This window comes from Monopterus albus, unplaced genomic scaffold (genome assembly GCF_001952655.1).
Source record: "Monopterus albus unplaced genomic scaffold, M_albus_1.0 scaffold255.1, whole genome shotgun sequence".
In the NCBI taxonomy this organism is placed as follows: Eukaryota; Metazoa; Chordata; class Actinopteri; order Synbranchiformes; family Synbranchidae; genus Monopterus; species Monopterus albus.
This window is the reverse complement of record NW_018128135.1, coordinates 445,293-464,942: the sequence shown is the minus strand read 5'-3', so window position 1 is coordinate 464,942 and position 19,650 is coordinate 445,293. Positions and strand designations below refer to the sequence as shown.

Below are 19,650 nucleotides of genomic sequence, written 5' to 3'. Positions count from 1 at the left end.
TTGGATGACTCAGCAAAGGTAGGGAAACTGTCCTTGGGCAGTTCCTCAAATGCCAGAAGCATCCTGTTACAGGCTGTGCATCTACTGGGATTCTTTCTGGTTCTTCTTAGTGCAAAGGACACATTGTTTCACACCGAGTGCTGATCATGGTAGAAGCTGACTAATGTTTCAGCGTATGATAAAACAGTCAAGGTCTGAAAAGAAGTTTCCAAGATGTAAAGTGGCCACAGTGCCAGAATTCTTTTGCCAGTCACAATGAAAATGGAAAGAAGCTGTGCAAAAGGATTTGATTGGTTTTTCACAAAAATTAGAAGCGTCACATTATTGGTTAAAGTTTTTGGAGGCTTTGTTTGTCTTCAGTCTAAACTAGGCTACGTGTAGGTCACTGTACTGTATTTGAGTTATGCTTGGTGTTGCTCACTTTTTTTATATTGTTTCTTAATTGTTTACCCTGATCGGCGGCTGATTACAGAGAGTTATCATGAATCTATCAAAGTTATCTGAAGCCTGAAGTCATTTCAGTTGTGAAAAAAGTTTGATACCATTCCCAGGTTTCATATAAACCTAGAAAGAGTGAAGGGGAGGAGACTGAGTACCAGACTGTGAACCTGTACTGTTTCAGTGGCCTCCTTTGCCCACTCCTCCACCCGCCCTCCTCGTGCATCTGCGTCTCCAGTTTTGTCAATCAAACTCTGTAGTTCTATAGTTGCTGCTGATTTCTTGTCCCAAGTGGTTAAGGTCCTGTCCTAGATGCTCACTGTCTCCCTTAAGATCAGGTTTTAGGTCTTTTATCGCCTTAATAATGTCATCCTGATCCAATCCATGATCCTCTGGGCCTTGCTCACTTTGCCGCTGCTAGCATGTTCTGCTTTGACGTTGCTAGCTTCAGCCACCATCATGTTTTTATTCTGTTTTTTTGCCATTTGCTCTTCTCTTTTAAAGCCTTTATTACCTCTCTTCTCACTCATCTATCTTTACAGCTGAGAATTAAAAAAGCTGCTTAATGAGCTGTGATTAATCTGGGAGCGCAGACTCACCATGGTTCTGTACTGCTCCATCACCAAACCAGTACAAAACACTGCTTGTTTCATCGCCATGCCAGATTTCACTTATGAGACAATAACCATACATTGAGGATGACTCAGGTCTGTGGAGGAAAACGGTCCCACGCTCAGTAGGAGAGTTAGGAATGATGCTGGTGTTATTCTGCTCAGTTCACTGTGGGAACGTCTTAACAGCTGCTGCCTTCTTTTTGTGGCATTACCGTGCATTGTGGGACGGAAGCAGCAGCGGGTGCTGTTGCTTTCAGTTGCATCAGATGTTTAAACAGAAAGAGAACAGAGGGGGAAATGAGAAGTTAGGGTGGATGCACAAGAGGGAATATTAGAAAGAAGGATGGAGGAAGAGAAAGAGGATGAAAGGAGGTGAGTTTGAAGACATACAGCATAAAAGAAAGAATAAATGAGGGGAAGAAAAGCGGATCCATAAGGGAGGTACAGTAGAGACAGCGATGGGGAAAGAGGGAGGAACATTGATGTCAGATAAAGGAGGACTGAGATAAAAGACAAAAGGTGAAGAGGAAAAAGAGAAGGAAATGGAAAAAAGGAGCAGAGGAGAGGAGGGGGAAGGACAGGAGGAAAGGAGGATAATCACCTTTGTTTGGCCAAGTATGTTACACACAAGGAATTTGTTTCAGGTACAGAACTGATGCAGCCATCTGTGGCGCCAACTCAACTGATGGCTCTAACTATCATGGGCAACTTGGGGGTTCAAGGCACTGAACCACAAAAGGTGCGTTCCCATACCAGGAGTCGAAGCCAGGCCATCTGGGTGAAAATCAGGAATCCTAACAATCCCTAGAACATATGGGAACTAGCTGAAAGGGAAGATGATGATGGAGGACAAAAAGAAATAAAACACTGTTGAGGAACTCTTGATTTATTCTGCTTTATCTGTCTGTCTGTCTGTCTGTACTGGTAATATTGTCTTCATATTGACATTTAGCTCACTAATAACTGCCTGCCCTCATATCTGTGCTCTACTCATGTTGTCTAAATGTTTGTCTACCGGTGTCACTTGTTTATGGGTTTGTACAGTGTTTGTTCTTCTCTGTTTGCTGTGGTTTATTCTGTTGGCCTGATTCTAGCCTGTCCTGTCAGGACTTCTGGTGTCACTACGTTGTTTTACAAAGTGAAGCATTTCAGTCGATCCATGTTGCTTTGCACAGTCATATATTTGATTCTTTTAAAGGTTATTTACTGCAAAGCCTCGTTATGCAAAGTCTTGAAGATCGTAGCAAGACATTTTGTCATTGACTTTGGGAAATTTGTTGGGTGTGCCACAGTGATGTCCTTAATCCTGCCGTTGGAGGGCATGAGAGAGCTCCTCCCTCTCCAGTGTGGAGAGTGCCAGGCAGCTTTGGGATTCCCACACCTCCATATCCACCCACACACACACACACGTGCACTCACACACACACAAGCTTCCTCCTGTTCTCTGGCATCCTTTTTTCTCTTCCTTGTCTGCCCATTATCACTCTCCCTCCTCCATGTGAATAATTAAGACTGTGGCTTCACCAGGTAATGGCTCACTTAAAGCCCTTTAGCCCTGATCTGACTGTGCACAGACTCCCTGTGGAACTACAGGCACAGTTGTACTTGCAATGAAAATCAATTAATTTGCCAAGAACAATAAATGTGCATCAGTTTTGACTTCGTGGCCCTTCAGCAGGTTTGTAAAGGAACATTCATTCAATCAGAGTCACAGTCTTGTATGTGCTTCATTCATATTTGTACCTTTTTGTATACATGGTACAATAGGATGATGCAGAACCAATAGGAAACTATTCAGCAACATTAAACTATTACTACCCTCCTAATGACTCACTTGTGAAGTTTTCTTTATAATGTAGAAGACTGAGTGATTTATTCTGATGGAGGAAAATGTCCTGATAGCGGAAATTAAGCAGAGTGCAAAAACCAGGATGATAAGAAAGGGATGAAGAGAAGACAGAGACTGTACAGAAGACCCTGAACTGCACAGGAATATCAGTGAATGTCCAGCTTCCATTAATTTTGCTTTAAAAGCCAGACTTGAGCCATGATAGACATGTTCTCCCAAAGTGGTCGGTTGCACAAATCAGCTTGAAAGAATTTTATTGACCTCTGTTGGTAAATAGTGAGAACTGCAACAATATTGATATGCATCTGGAATAGCAGAGCAGCAGATCACATGTTTAGGCAAAGGATTATGCCACTAGGTGGGTTTTGTTCAAAATCAAACATCAGGGGCCGACACCAGAATGGATGATGAGCGGGTTCTGCAGATACATGATCATTTTTCTTTTATACTTTAACTGTAAAGAAATAGATTTTTATATATATGGTGTAAGGAACACCAAAACTAAAATAAATAGGATGCAACAAAAGATAAATACATGTAACTACTACACTCTTACACTTTTACCAGCATAATTTACACAAATATACAAGAAGAGATCGTTTATTCAGTATTCATAGAGGAAAATAAGCAAAATACATTCACAGCATACAGCTAAATAATGTTTTTCATATGTTATAAAACTGCCACCTACTGTCAATCCAGTCTGAGTGCAGCCTCGATGCCTGAGTGACGTCACAGGACGAGTTGGTCTAAATCCATCATCACTGCTCTGTTGGCTGCTCAGATGTTTTGGTTTCCAATTATCCGATGCTAATGTGATGCTGTTTTAGTGCCGACATCTGAAGATGTGGCCTAGATTCAAGATGCACACACACACGCAGACACACACACACACGGATGAGTGCCAAAAAACACATTTCAGTATAAGAGCTTGGACACTCATACAGCATGGATGCACTCATACCCACAGGTCCAGCATGCACAGATGCACATACAAGTACACACAGATAGGTTTCAGCATGCAGGCATAAGCACACTGAGAGCACACAGAGACTCACACAGACACGCACACACAGCCACAAGGAGATGAAAGAAACACACACGCACGCTGTGTTTTCATTCCTTGTGGGGACTTTGCATTGACTTACATTCATTTCCTGTAGACTTATCCTAACCTTAGCCTTAACCACTACTTGCCTAACCCTGACCCTAACCTTAAACTAACACCCCATCCTGACCTTAAACCATGGTGCCACCCTAAAATTCAGTGATTTCCTTCAATTTATTTACAGTTTAGTACAACAATACTCAAGCATTCCTCCACTGTGCATAAGGTCTTTTTAGACCATTCCACTTTCTAGACTTGACCCACACAATGTGAGTGTGTTAACAGATTTTGGTCCCCATAATGTAAGTAACAGAAAGGCACACACACACTAGGTGGGAAAGGAGCTTTGAGCACATATACTGTACAAGCGTGTGTAAATGTATGTGTGTGTGGAGCAGGTATGTTTCTGTGAACACTAAGCCTCTTGCTCTGAGATTAGCATTGGCTTCTATTTCTGCCAAAACTGAAGAGGAAGAGCAGGGTAGCAAGAAAGATAAAGATGAAGAGGGGTTACCCAGCAACAGCTGCTAACGTCCCGCAGTTCAGTATACTGCACTGACTAGTTTTGAATTCATTTATTTAATGGACATGTATTTACTCTGTAGATAGGTACAGTAGAGGTGAGTTAGCTCAATAGAAAGTTTTTTTAAACTACAAGTTATTTTGCTACTGTATCTACTGACTGATAAAGTTTTACAATTGCAAGTCTAGAAAATGTAATGGTCTAAAATGACCTTCTGCACAGTGGAGGAATGCTTGGGTGTTGTTGTACTAAAGCATAACTGCTCCATCCATTCTACTTCGTATTCTAATGCAAACCCTCCTCATCTGGTGTGTGTACATTTGTGCTCTGTATTGAATATGTGTATCTCTGTGTGTGTGTGTTAGTCTCACCCAGCAGATTAAGCTGCTGAGAGCAGATATAGCCACAGCACTTGTTCTCTGATGCCTCACACAAGACCACACACACACACACACACACACACAGGGTGGTTTGTAATGGTAGCAGTCAGCTGAGAAAGTGACACAGTGAACGTCTTTCTCTCCTTCCTAGAACAGATGTGTCCTCCCTTAAAAAAACACTTAGTTCTACTTAAGGGAGCAAACAACTTAGTAATTAAAATCCACCTCATAGATTGTAGACAGAACCTAATGACTGTGTGACAAGTCAAGGAAACAAGCCCAACATGTAAAATGCTGATCCTGCATTTTACCTTGTTGTTCATAGTATGTTTCAATAGCATTTCTTGCTTCAGCTAAATCAATATTTCCCCACAAAACTCTCTAACCTGTTCATTCTAAGGTTTCTCACTTTTTAAAAAGTCTTCCTGCCTATGCTACCGAGCACGCCGTGGTACTTTCTCTGTACTGCATGTTCCACAGATCACCTGTTTATTAAATCTATTAATAGATGATTTCTGGAGGTTTTGTTTTATTTTGGGAGTTTTTTTTGGTGAAGTTGAAGTTTTGCTGCTGGTCTGTTAGTATGAACACACTGAGTAGAATTGTTTGTAAAAGTCTGAAAAGGTTTGGTCACAGCTTACAGCTATGTCTTTACTGTAACTGCACCACTGTTAGGTGTTTTTAGTCATTCTTCTTGAGTTGATTCTAATATTTACATGATCACATATTTGTGAGCCAGTTCTGGCCTTAAGCTTAGTATTGGAGCAGGGACCCTGAGCTGGTTCGCTGCCAGTGTCCCTGTTAACTGCTGGGCTCTGCAGGCTTCGGCTGCTGAGCGAGGACAAAAAAATCTATATTTTTATTTTCCTCATCTTGTATAAACCCTGCTGTGGACTCCAGGTCATATTAACTTAGAGCACACACTGTCTGATCTTGTCTGTTGTGCTGGTCTGAGAAACAAGCTGAGAGTCTTGTTTGTCAAATACAACTGGTGCCACTGAAACACAGCAGAGTAGTTGCCAAAGTGGCCAGAGCCTTTAACTAAAAGTAGGTGTCATCTGTTGTGCCAGATTGAATTTTCCCAGGCTGATGGTGTCTGTGTACTCCTGCAGACATCTATATATTCACACAGTACCAAACAGCATTATACTGAGGAGCCTTATTGGCTTCTTGCTGTGCTGTGTGGACTGTGCTGCTGTGATGATTTATTGAACAAGCGTTGGACTGTTGGCTCCTGCTCTCATCTGCATTGTTCCTAATGACTCAGACTATTTCTGTGTTCTCAAACCTTTTTTCAGAGTATTGTCCAGTCCCCAGGTTTTGGACTTAGTTATATTTGCTTGCTGTACATTCATGGAAGGATAAGGACATAGAGTATTGTCTTGTGCTTCACAAACTCTCAAGCTGCTTAGCTCTCAAAGTGGCTGGTCAAACGAACAGAATTAAAATTCACCAGCATTTCACGGTGATATTTGTCTCATGTGTGCTGCACAGTGAACCGACAAGACTACAGGCTGCAGGTCAGCACATCTCTGAATGTGTTCTCTAGCGTTGGGCCATATGGACCAATTAACTGAACAAGCCTTGTGTTAGTGGCTTGCTGCTTTGCACATCTGCACTCCGAGTGTGCTGAAGGGTGATAAAGCCCACTAGCTATGTAGCAGTGCTGTGATTAAAAACTCTGCTGAACACACACACGAGATACTTTAATATGAACCAGAAAGTGATGAATCTGCATTTTGTAAAGCCTTTGTACTTCTTCCTTATGATGTTTCTTTAACCTCCTGCTCCTCATTCTGTGGAAGTGATTCTTCAGTCCAGCTGCTCACACGATTTGAACCAAAGTTTTCAAATGTTTCACACAAATGAGACACAGAGATGGCATTAGCCATTTGAACGACTGCTGACTTATGTCTGTTAGAATCACGGGAGTTGGGACAATCATGGGCCCTGTTTTGAGGATCCACAGCAGCTGACCAAGATGTATTGGTGCAAGTGGTGCTTGGGTGTGTCCATGTTCATTTCAGTAATTTGGCGACAAGGAAAAACGGTCCAAGCGCCTGTGCAAGTAGACAAAGGGCTGCTCTTCATCTCCTCATTAAAGCAAGGGTGCATTTTGGGTGTAACATCCAATTATCCAATTAGTGTGTAACCTCACCTCCCCTTTAAGAGATGTGTGAGTTCGAACTTTTGGTGGATGGCTGGCACACTGGTGGACTTGCCAGGTCAGACGTCAGTAAGATTTTCCACTGAGGAAACAGATCTGTTCGTCCACGAGGTGAAGGTGCACAATCACTAGTCAAAATGGTTTTTATTATAAATACTTGTATATTGATGTGCAATTGTCTGACTGTGACACTCAAGGCCACAGTTTAGATTGTGTACCAACAGTCAGCACTGATTTTCTCTAGGCCCTAACCTTAACCAAGTGGTAATGTAAACATAACCACAGTGCAACTATACAGAGAGCAGATCAGAAAAAGGATGTGCTCGTAACTCATCAGTTCACTCATTCTGTTTTAGACCTTTTAATTCTTACTTTCTTTTTTCAACTCTCTCTTTTCCCTCTTTCTCTTCCACTGGCTGTCGCCATCTTGGTAGTGCCTCAGTGTTACGGCTAATTCAAAAAATGGGCAGAGGTGGAGATTGAGTGGAGCTTCATTAGCTATAGAGACCAAAACTGTATTGGTACCAGATTGTAAACATGTTTATTTCTGCTGTAAAATTGGACATTTTAACACGGGGACCGACTGCCTTTTGGAGCCAGCCTCAAGTGGCCATTTGATGAACTGCAGGTTTAACAGGTTGCTGCCTGAGTCTACAAAGTGTAATACTTATAATACTAAATGTCTACATGTAATAGTCAAAGTGTGTCAAATAGATTTGATCAAAAGGCACTGGAGTATTGATTGTTTTCTGCTTTAGCAACTACACTAACTTATCTAACAATAAAATGCCTGGGCTGGAAAACGACACACTGTACCTAAAATAGACTGTTGCTATGTGGGTGGAGATCCATTCAGTATTCACTGTAACGCTGTGCTGACTGTGCTCCTTACGCCAAACTTCTTCACATGGCTCTTCCACAACTGTGAGACCATGCTGGCTAATTAGTTTGCTGATATTCTAACATTTTTTTTCAAAGCCATAATACATTTTTGAATCAAGGTGTGCCTCGTTCACCGCGACATCTCGCACAAACATTTCATGCTTCTCTTCCTTCATGTCTTTCTTCCTCTCCCCTCGCTCATCCTGTACAGCCTTTCATTAACTGTTACTTGTCATCCCTCTTCTTCCACCTCAGTCCTTCTCATCTGCTTGTTTTCTTTGGGATGTAATCTCTGCCTCCTCTCTCATCACACCGCAACTAAACAGCTTTATTATTCAGTTCAATTTACCCCCTCTCCTTATTACGTATGTCTTTTTTCTTTTCATTCCTTTATTATCTGCTCTCCTGATTCTCATCTCATCTTCTCTTATCTTTTGTCCACATTCTTGATTTTTTTCTCAGCTGTCTCTTCATTCCATGGATGTTCTTGCCACTTCCTTTATATCTGTTCTTTTCTCTTCTTTCCTCATCTCTCCTCTCTTTTTCACTCTTGCTTTTTCCTCCTCCTCCTCTCTGCTCCTCCTCCTCTTTTCCTGACCCCCTCCTCATCTTTCACCTCCTCATTTCTCTGTTCTTCTCGTTCACTGCTGAGCCCAGCTCTTTGCTGCTTTGATCTCTGTCGTTTTGCCAGAGCTTACTGTTCAAACCCCCTCAGTGCTGACAGAGAGGTGGGTTGTGAGAATTTAGAGCTCTGCAGAAGATTATTTGGAGTGAAAGAGGCTAAGCTGAGAGAAAGATCAAGTGAGGAGATTAGTGTTAGGGGAGACACAACAACAGAGAAAGTAACAAACACTGGCAAAGTGGTAAAATAGAGCAAATGATCACTGAAGAAGAAAATGATATTTTTTTTGTCTTACTGAAGGTGGAAAAATGGGGAGGAAGGGAAGAAAAGCTGTTTGAGATTGAGAGTCTAGGGAGACTGTACATGGGCACAGCTGTGCTTTGAGCTAAATGCTAACATGACATGCTGAAGTTAATGTTTACCATGTACACTGCCTTATTTTCTAATTGGTGCTTAACACAAAGTACAGCTCAGTTGAATGGGAATGTCAGAAGAGTTGCAGATGCTTGGTCATATACCAAAGTATTGGAGAAATAGAATTTTGCTTGGGGAATCCCCAAAAAGATTATAAATTCATCCAAGTATGTGAATATATGAACCAAATTTCATCTCAACCCATCGCAGGTCAACATATGACCACAAACAACATGACTTTGGGATTTATACATTTTATTAATTTAGGGTGAAAAGGCAGAAAGCAAGTCTTTTTGAACAGGCAGGATGCAGGTCAGCTAAATGCAGAGAGAGATTGGCAAATGAATGTAGATTTTGGGTATCAGCTCATAGTTCCAGAGGAGATAGTCAGCACTAACCTCAGACCAGACCTTGTGTTGTGGTCAGAAGCACAGAGGGCTGTGTATTTTGTCGAGCTCACAGTTCCCTGGGAGGACGCTGTAGATACAGCTTATGAGAGGAAGAAACTGAAATACACAGAATTAGCCAGGGAGGCAGTGGAGCGTGGCTGGAAAGTTAAAGTCCGCCCCATGGAGGTTGGTTGGAGGGGATTTGTAGGCAAGTCAGCTGTCTCTATGCTAGGTGAGTGGTGTATAAAAGGGCGGCGCCTAAGATACACTAAGGAATCTAGCTGATAGTGCAGCAAGGTCCAGTAAGTGGTTCTGGAACAGCACAAAAAGAAGCAGATGTTTGGCTAGTTATCTGGTGAGCTTTTAGAAATGATTACTGAGTTATTTTAAATGCTTAGTGGCTAGAACAGCAGTTGAAATACTTAATAGTGCTAGTTACTCTTTGGTAACAGTTTGCCTGAATTAGCCTGAGTAGCTGAAGGCTTGTGTTGGGTGTGTGTGTGTGTGTGCAAGGGGGGGGTGGTTTTGTGAGGCTGGAACACATTGTCAAGCCTTCTCGGTGTCTTGGGACCAACACAACGATACACCAGTTAGTGACAGGATGCCGACCTGATGACCTTGTAGACTTGCCTTGACCCCCGCACCCACATAGAGCTTGTACTTGTGTTGATGATAACATTGTTACAAACTCATTGGAATTGTTAATAGTCTTCTTTTGTTAGACAGTCTTAGTAGAATAGTGTCAGTGGCTGGACAGCTGAGCAGCTCAGAGGTGACTGCCATTACAAGCCAGCTGGTCCAGCCACTGCTTAACCTGAGCAAATACAATGCAGATGCTGTGTGCCAAGCCACATATCTGCTTTTTGCTTGGGTGGAGACAGGGTTCAGGATGCTTTGTGTTAGGGGCAGGTTAGGTCTGGAAAATTATGCTGCCTATTGTGGGGCTCTGAAGATTTATGACGGCCTGGCCTGACACTCCGCTCTCTGGGGCCAAATAATGGGTAAACATCATCTGTCTCACATACTGAGCTTCCATGTGAATGCTCTCCTATTCTTGAGCACATTTAATTTTATATTATTGACTGTTAACTAATCTATGACTACATGACTAAACTACTCTAATAAATAACTAATAAATAAATAAATGAGAATTTAAGGGATGGAGATAAAAAGGACATGATATAGTGACCAATGTCTAACTGTTGGATGAATGGGAAAGAAAAATTCTTTTATCTATTGTGAACAGATTCAGCTGAAATTTAGGAAGCGTTATGGTGAATAAATTAAGATGTATCCTAGACACATCAGATGGCTGGCTGTCGGCAGGAGGCTGGAAGTTTGGACTGGCTTTGGTCAGGTTCTCCCCGTCTAGGTGGATGTCAGACAAGATATGTGGCTCTAGACTGGGGCACATTAGACTGAGTGGTGAAATGCGTTGGACACAGCTACAGTAATTTGGACTTGGCAGTCTGCATTTGAATGTTTGATCTGGTTTCCTTCAAAAAAAAGAAACTAATTCAACTCATAAGATGATGATGATGATCGCTCTACAAAGGTGGCTTCTTGTTCATTTTAAATAACTCGGACTTGGTGTGTTGCCTGAAAATATGAAAAACCATAGTAAAAACGAAAGCACTATGATGAAGAGGAAAATCAGGAGCGTTCACAAGAATAGAAAACAAAAAACACAGAGGTAGACAAGTTAATGGCACAAGGTGTGGACAGAAACACTGTTCTACACAAAAGACTTGGTAGAATTAGTTTCTCTAAGTCTGACGTAGCCCCAGCTCCTGGCCAGCATGGCTTTCTGATGGAGTTCTCCTCTGTGCACCATGAACATCTGCACACATTTTCAATCTATGCAGTATTTCAGTAAGGCCTGAAATGATGATCAAGTGACTAAACAACCAACTAACATTCAGTATATTCCCATCCCTAGAGCCCTGCTGACTGACTGGACTTACCAGAGGAAAGAAGAAGAAGAATGGATGACAATGAAGGGACACAGAGCGAGAGCTGGCCATAAAGTTAGCCATAAAGATTGAGAGATTGAATGAAACTAGAATTACCGCTTGTACCAGTTGTATTTCTCTGCCAACCAGTCACATTCATGGGAATCTTGAACCACCAAAACCTAATCTGTTCATCATTGAGTCCAAGCGGACAAGTTTGAACAAATTCCCTCAAGGAGTTCCTGACATATTGAATTTAAAAGAATGGGCCAGACAGACAGACAGACGACCTGAAAACATAACGCCTCTGGCTGTGGCTATCGTCGGTGCGGAGGCATAAAAGTAAAAATCACTTAATATAACTATTTTAACAAAGCCATAAAAGATGAAAAGGAACCAGGAGGAATTCCTGAAAAGTAGAGGGAAAAAATTGTGACAGAGAAGAAGAAACAACAATAAAAAAGGGGTTCAGGAAGAAAGTCAGTGGAAAGGGAGTAACGCCAAGACAGAAAGCAGGGAACACAGTGTGGATAAGAGAGAGAGAGGAAGAGCGAGAGGAGGAGGAGGATGCAGCTTGATTTCACACTACTTCCCACACAGAAAGAGAGAGAGAGAGAGAGGTGAAAGCTACAGAGAGGGTGGGGTGTAGCCACTTCTCCCCTGTCAGAGAAAGAACTTGCTCACTCTTTCTCGTCCCTCTCTTTGCCATGTGACTGGCTAACGCTTCAGCAGCACTCTCTTTCACTCTCTCCCTCTCTCTCCATCCTTCGCTCAGCTCACCCTATGTCTGACTGAGAAGGAAGAAGAAGAAGAAGAGGAGGAGGGAGAGGAAGAAGCAGGAAGAAGACAGATAGAGAAAAGAAAAGACAGAGGATGTTCTCCGTTTCATTGAAGTGCCACTTAGGGGTCATCAAACGCCGAATCAAGGGTACTGTGTGTGTGTGTGTGTGTGTGTGTGTGTGTGTGTGTGTGTGTTGTGTCAGAGAGATCGAGAGTGCTGCCAACTATGCTGCCACTGTGTGTGTGTGTGTGAGTGTGTGTGTGTGTGTGTGTGTGTTTAGATGTTTATTTGATTGTGTTTTTGTACATGTGCTGTTTAATGTATCTGTGTAAGTGCACAGTTTATATCTTAGTGTGTTTGTGTATCTTACAGTAAGTTTGTGTAAGTTATATTTGTTTTTCTCTGAGTCACTGCACATGTACATTTTTGTGAGTTAATGTATGTATCTGTAATGTATGTGTACTTCTGCTGTGATGTCCGTGTGTGTCATGGTGGTGTTATGTTATTTTCTCTCTTTACTTTCTCAGTCTTCACTTTCTCCGCTTCACTTCAGTTCACTTTTCTTACAGCGGCTGAACGTCCACAGGAAGCTGCACAAACTCCGAAGTGAAATAAGAGAATCTTATTTTGCTCTCAGGACATCGAACTGACTTTCATGAAGTGAATAAACGGAGTGTTATAGATGCCGTCAGCCATAAACCACTGTCGGTTTTTTTCAGTGCATCAGTTTCTTGTGTGGGTGAATTTTGATTGTTTGACATGAACATCATCTTCAAGTGTGTGTCTTTAGATTCTGTGCATACATCTCTTCTTGAACTGATGGATTTCATTGCATTGTTTTGAGTAGATGAAGGCTGTGTGGTTAGAGAGATGAGCTTCAGCGGAGCGGCTTGTTTGGTTTGTAATTATAATCTAAAGTACAGTAAAGTGGCTTAAGTGAAGCACTGACATGTAGGCTTCATGACCTGTTCAATCTTCTGACTTGGTTATACTTTCTGAGCCTGACTCAAATTGTAAAATAGTCTCTGTCTGCAGCTAACTGACATGGTTGGTTATGTCTGGTTGTAATGCATGTTCATTGTGTTTGTTTCCAAGGGATATACAGGGTATTTCAGATGAGAGGGAAATCACTGCATCATGAATAGTTAAATAAGATTTTATCGTTGGCCCCTTGCTCGCCGAGGCGTGCTGTGCAGGGAATGATGGACAAAATGGTAACAGCTCCTGAGTGCATGTGTGACCAAGAGAAAGCGATGGTATCTCTTTAGCGAGCTCAGTGACCGACTGGATGAGCAGCAGTTAAACTTTTATGGCTGAAGAATGTGAAGCTCCTGACTCTTGTTTTATTCAACAAATACACTCAATTTAGTGAAATTAAGTAGGAGATGGGTGTTCGTTATTCATCACCAGAGATCTCATGTTTTTGTTTCATTTGAATGTCAAAATTAAACTATTGAACTAATAGTCAAACTAGCTAATAAGAAAAAGGTGAGATGTATGTATTTTGCAGCCAAACCTGTTTTAAAATGTTTGATTTTCAGGTTATTTTTTTAATGCAACAACATAATGGCTGAAAAAAACTGTTTTCCTGAAAGAAACCTTAAAAAAAATCAAGCAAATAATTGACATATATAGACATTATTTGGAATGAAAAGCAACTTTATTGCAAAGGTAAACAACACCAAAGGTTTCTGTTTAATATTTAATGTTTCACTACAAAATAATTGAGCACAGATTGTCTCAGTTTAGGATTTGAACCAGCAACCTTCTAGTCACACTGCTGCCAGCAGAGACAGATTCCATAGCTTAGGGGCACGATTGCCCAACGTTTGTGCCTGGACCTTGGTAGCGCTAATAAAAAGTGACTGAGATCCTGCTGGCTTGTGCCACCATCATATCAGTTAACAGAGGTGTAGAGCCTGTCTGTTTAAAGCCTTCAAAACTTAAAATCAATCCTGAAACAGACAGGAAGCTGTGAAGAGAGGCCAGAGTAGGGTTATATGGGCATATTTACATTTACTTGTCAAAAAACAAGCAACAGAAATTTCAAAATCATTGAAAGAAAAGAACGACTTGATCAATAATCTCGGCTGAAAGCTTGACTTCGCACCTGCATTGATCTGTTTTATCAAATTTCAAATCATTGTCAAACATCATCCCAGATTGTTTTGCTGTAGATTTCCAAAACAGAGCCAGGATCCAGACTGAGGGTCTCCAAACGACAGGTGATCTGTTTTATTTTCATTAAGATGCAACAAATCTAGTGCCAATTAAGTCAGACAAATGAACCGTAGCTGTAAAGAAGTGCCGCCTGTTGATTTTAGAGGTGCATGGATCTGGATATCATCCACATACGTAGCAATGGAAAGGGAAACCGCATTTCTCCAAATTAGACCCAGTGGAAACATGTACAGTGAAAACAGGACAGGGCCGATAACTGACCCTGATAGGTGTGATGTGACTGATCTAAACATGTTACGGGTGCTTTGCCGCTGCAGCTGCTCTATGTGGGTTAGCTGTGTGTAATGTTTCATGTACGACATGCGTAGTTTGGGACTGTGCATTGATGTGTCTTAGTGTGTGTGTGTGTGTGTGTGTGTGTGTGTGTGTGTGTGAGATAGAGAGTGAAATGTACGGCCAGTTGCCTGTGGAGCTTGAGGCCAGGTTGTTGTTGTGGGTGTTGAAGATTGATCTCCAAACACCTGTGAGCATCTGGGGCCACTAAATTCTCTCTCTCTCTGCTTACTGACTTTCATTGTCAATGAAGCTGCTGCTCACAGTACGTGGCATTTTTGTGTGTGTGCTGTGTGTTCATGCGGCTGAGAAAGCGGGTGACACAAATACAGTATGTTTGTCCATATGATATGTGTGTAAAGTGTGTGTGTGTGTTTGTTTGCTAGCATGTTTGGGTGGATATGAGTGAGAAATGTGTCATTAGGCGATGTGTGTCTGTACAGTCTGACAGACTCTGTGTGGTACATATAGATGAAGGGTGTTTAGTCTCATGGGAGAGAACAGTTTGTAACAGAGGATGTTGCCAGAAGCTGCAGCTGAATACTAATCTTCAGTCGTTGCACTTGACACTGTTCAGCATTTCACCGAAGTTTCATAAACACTGGCTCACACACCAGTTGCTACTTAGCACTTTCCTCAAATCCAAAGACGTCACTAGGTAGCACTCAAAGTGCACAACCCTCCACCCCATAATCCCATTACACCTAATAGCAATATTCCCATTATACAGGGTGGGCCACGGAAAAGTAGCCTGCCTCCAGCAATAGTATATGCGAGCAAGTGGATTGTTTTGGAGGCGGGCTACTTTTCCATGGCCCACCCTGTAGTTTGACTTTAATAATAAAGTTCCTTGACTAGGGAAGCCGACCCCAACACTGATGTTGTTATTAGTTTGAAAGTTAATCAAGAAACACAATATTTCAGTATTGGCGGTTTAGCTTCGTAAACTTGACACCCTACTGATTGAGGAAAGTTTCAGTGGCTGTGTCTCAGGAGGTAGAGCAGGTCGTCTCCTAACCCGACAGTTGGCGGGTCGATTCCCAGCTTCTCCAGTCCACATGCTGAAGTGTCTCTGAGCAGGACACTGAGCCCCAAGTTCCTCCCGGTGATGTCACTGTGTGTTTGGGAGTACAAATGGGCTTTGAATGTGCTGCTATTCATAGAAAAGCACCACGAGGTATAAGACACTTTAGCTAAAATTTGATCTTAGCTGGAAGTCTGTAGCATTATTTGTTGTTTCACAGCAGCATGTTTTTAAGAATCTGAACAAATCATTTTTTAGACAGTTACCTTGCTAGACCTGGTATTCCTTAAAAAAGCTCATAATTCAGCCCTCTACATTGATCCCTGCAGTACTGATCTACATGCAAACCAGTGAGGCATTTTAATAGTTAATCTCTGCAGTTCTGTGACCAGCAAATCTCTGCTGTTTGGATGCTCGGAAGGCTCATCAGCTTCTTATTAAACTTCAGTGGAAATGAATAGATTTCATTTGACTTGTTTGTGTTTTTCTAACAGTACAAGTTTAATAAAACAAATCTTTTAATCTGTTTTCTCTATTTTTATGTTTCTTACATCTAGGAAATGGTGTTGCTTTTTCAATAACTGCCCTGCTTCACTGTCATGGTTCCAACTAAATGTATGTGAATAGGTAGGAGACCACTGCTGAAAATGAGAAGGGTGTGCTCAGCAAACATTTCCTGAGTGGAATATGTTTTTTTAAAATAGATGTGGAAAACTCCTGTGTGCAGGATTCCTCTCTTAGCAGTAGTAGGTGCAGAAATCAATAGAGCAGTGTTGCTGTAAGCATTAGATAAGAGGTGTACATGGTTCCGAGAGATACACAGCTGAGACAAACAGCTAGAAAGTCTCTGCAGTGGATTATCTGTCACGATCATTCCAGGGTCACATGCATTCTTAATTTCACTTCATTTGGATCTATAAATTGGTGCATAATAATACTGAAATAGAATATTTTTAACTTTTTTTGGTTGTCATAGATACTATGTTTTAATAGATCTTTAAAGTAGGGTTTGAGATTTTTTTTCAGAAGCATTTTTTGTTGCATATTTTGAAATTCTCTTTTCATTCCAAAGGCAATGAATACATTAATTGTGTGGCAGGGTTTTAATTATTTCTGTTTTACATGTGTACCTAAAACATATAGATGTGTCATGCTTAAGTTTTGCATTTGCCAAGGAAAACAAATCCTCAGTCCACGATATTATAAACAGGAAGTGTGTTCACACTCTAGTACATAATGTGAACTTCACATCATTTTATACTCAAGGAAACAACAGTGTTGATCACATGTGGAGTGAAAAGAAAAGATTCTGAGAAGCACTTCTGACTTTAATAAGATACTGTAATAGAGAAATAAGTATAATATACTAGGGGGGCATGGTAGTGGAGTGGTTAGTGCTGCTGCTTCACAGGTTTGAGTCCTGGCCGACCCAGGGCCTTTTTGTGTGGAGTCTGCATGTTCTCCCTGTGCCTGTGTGGTTTCTCTCCAGCTTCCTCCCACAGTCCAAAGACAAGCAGCTTAGGTTGACTGGTGACTCTAAACTGCTGGTAGGAGTGAGTGTGGTTGTTTGTCTACATGTCAGCCCTGTGATAGAGTGGCGACCTGTCCAGGGTGGACCCCGCCTATCGCTCAGTGTCTGCTGGGACTGGCTCCACCCCCCCATGACGCCATTAAAGATAAGAGGTATAGATAATGGGTGGATGGAATATAATGCTCCCAAAAGGAATTTGGTATGTAATACAACACAGAAGTCAGTAAAAAAAAAAAATATTTGTAATGCTGTACAGTGCAAGTAAACCAGTCACTAGGTAGTAATATATTGTTTGATGCTATATATTTGAACAGAAAGTTGCTGAATTGAGTTTGGGTGGCTGGATGTTTAAACAATGAAGTCTGAAACAACAACTTCCAAAACACAGCAGTGAAAGCTCAGGAAATTTCCAGGAGAGGTGACAGCTGAGATTCTTCACAGATGAGCGAAAATGAAAATCAAAATGGGCCGGTGAGCCCGAGACTCACCAGTATTACCGGGTTGGTTATGCTCCTTCAGCTCCTCTGTGGAGACTATCAGCTGTTTGAATGTATCATTTCCTCTGAGAAGAAGCATCCAGTGTAAGCATGAATGGATCAGAAGGATCTACTGCTGATTACTGAGTGGTCAGCAGTGCATGCAGGTCCATGATCCAGTAGAGTGGAACACCTGGACTGGAAAATAGATGCTCTGCCACACTTGACTTAGTTTCCTCTCAGTAGTCCCTGGTGCAGATCCCTAAACTTGTTATAGAGCATACATTTGCTTAACCTGAGCTATAAAACCTTAAACTCATTATTTCCAGTGCATAATGACTTAAGCAGCCGCTATGTTCGCCATAAAATGAAAAGGTCACACATTAGATCCCCTCAAGCATTCTTCTATCTGCAAAAACATCCTCCTCGCTTTGTGGTGAATCAGGGATCAGCTTCGCCCCGCTCCACAGTAGTAGTTGCTAGGTAACTTGTAATTTTTAGCTATTTTTTATATTTGTTCTCTGGCTACGCTATTAAGTTCATAAGCATCAGCAACACAACAAACACAACTAATAAGATGTCAGGCTTTTTATCTAGTGAGCCTGGCTGCAGGTTGTTTGTATCTTACTGTGATAACGATATGATAATGAGGAGGGACAGGAGCCCAGTGTTCACTCTAACAGGGCTTAAGAAATCCTCTGCAGACATGGACAGCCTGCTGGAAGGACAACTACGTCTGCATCAGGCCTTTATGGCAGAGTGCCATGATGGAAACCACTGTGAGTAAAAGATGTGACAGCTGCTTGAACTTTGTCAAACAGCATTTAAGGGACTTTGAGAGTAGGAGGACAAAGATTCTCTAGTCTGACAAGACAAAAACTGGACTCCAGCTCTATGTGTGGAGGACACCGGGCACATCAGCTGCTAACACCATCTCTATGGTGAAGCATGGTGGGGGCAGCATCATGTAAGGGGGGCTTCTCAGCAGCAGGAACAGGAAGACTGGTGAGAACTGAGGGAAGGATGAGTGCTGCCAAGAACAGGGAGGTCTTTGAAGAAAACCTGCTCCAGAGTTCAGCACCTGACACTTGAGTGACCATTCACGTTTGGTCACAACAGTCAAATTCAAATCAAATCAAATTTTATTTGTATAGTGCCAAATCACAACAAAAGTCATCTCAGGACACTTTACAAAGTAAGGTATAGACCTTACTGTTATCACTATTATTACATAGGGAAAACCCAACAAATCCCCCTGAGCAAGCACTTGGCGACAGTGGGGAGGAAAAACTCCCTTTAACGGAAGAAACCTCCGACAGACCCCGGCTCTTGGTGGGCGGCCTTCTGCCTCGACCGGTTGGGGTGAGTGGATAGAGGAGAGACAAAAGAAGAAAAGCAACAAGACACAACAATCAAACACTGATCAGGTCGATGTGGCTGGTGACTGCTCGTCAGAGATGTAGAGCTCCAGGGCCAGGGCAACCTGCAGAAAGGTACAGGGAGAGAGAGAGGACACACTACGGGAGAGAGGAGACACAAAGTTAGTAATGTGTAATGGCATTAAGAAGCATAGGGAGAGAGAGGGGACGAGAGGAGAGCAGAGCAGAGCAGAGCAGGAGGGGAGGGGAAAGAAACTCAGAGCATCATGGTGGCCCCCCAGCAGCCTAGGCCTATAGCAGCATAACTAAGGGAAGGCTCAGGGTCACCTGATCCACCCTAACTATAAGCTTTATCAAAAAGGAACGTCTTAAGTCTAATCTTAAAGGTAGAGAGGGTGTCCGCCTCCTGAACTGAGACTGGGAGTTGGTTCCATAGGAGAGAAGCTTGATAGCTAAAGGCTCTGCCTCCCATTCTACTTCTGTGGACTCTAGGAACCACAAGTAAACCTGAGAGCAAAGTGCTTTGTTGTGATGAAGCTCTATGAGGTCTTTAAGATACGATGGAGCCTTGTCATTAAGGGCTTTGTATGTTAGGAGAAGGATTTTA

General features: G+C 42.1%; 1 protein-coding gene across 4 annotated transcripts in view; it reads left to right on the top strand.

The window, feature by feature from the left end:
• Positions 1-19,650, top strand: part of grip2b (glutamate receptor interacting protein 2b) — a 199,021-nt gene that overhangs the window by 82,060 nt on the left and 97,311 nt on the right. The window contains exon 2 of one of the 4 annotated variants that reach the window (XM_020621212.1): positions 11,326-12,266. The exons of the other annotated variants lie outside the window; for them this stretch is intronic. Within the exon in view, the coding sequence (XP_020476868.1) occupies positions 12,212-12,266 (55 nt within the window). The 5' untranslated portion in view covers positions 11,326-12,211. The remainder of the gene's footprint in view (positions 1-11,325; positions 12,267-19,650) is intronic. 4 annotated transcript variants of the gene reach the window in all.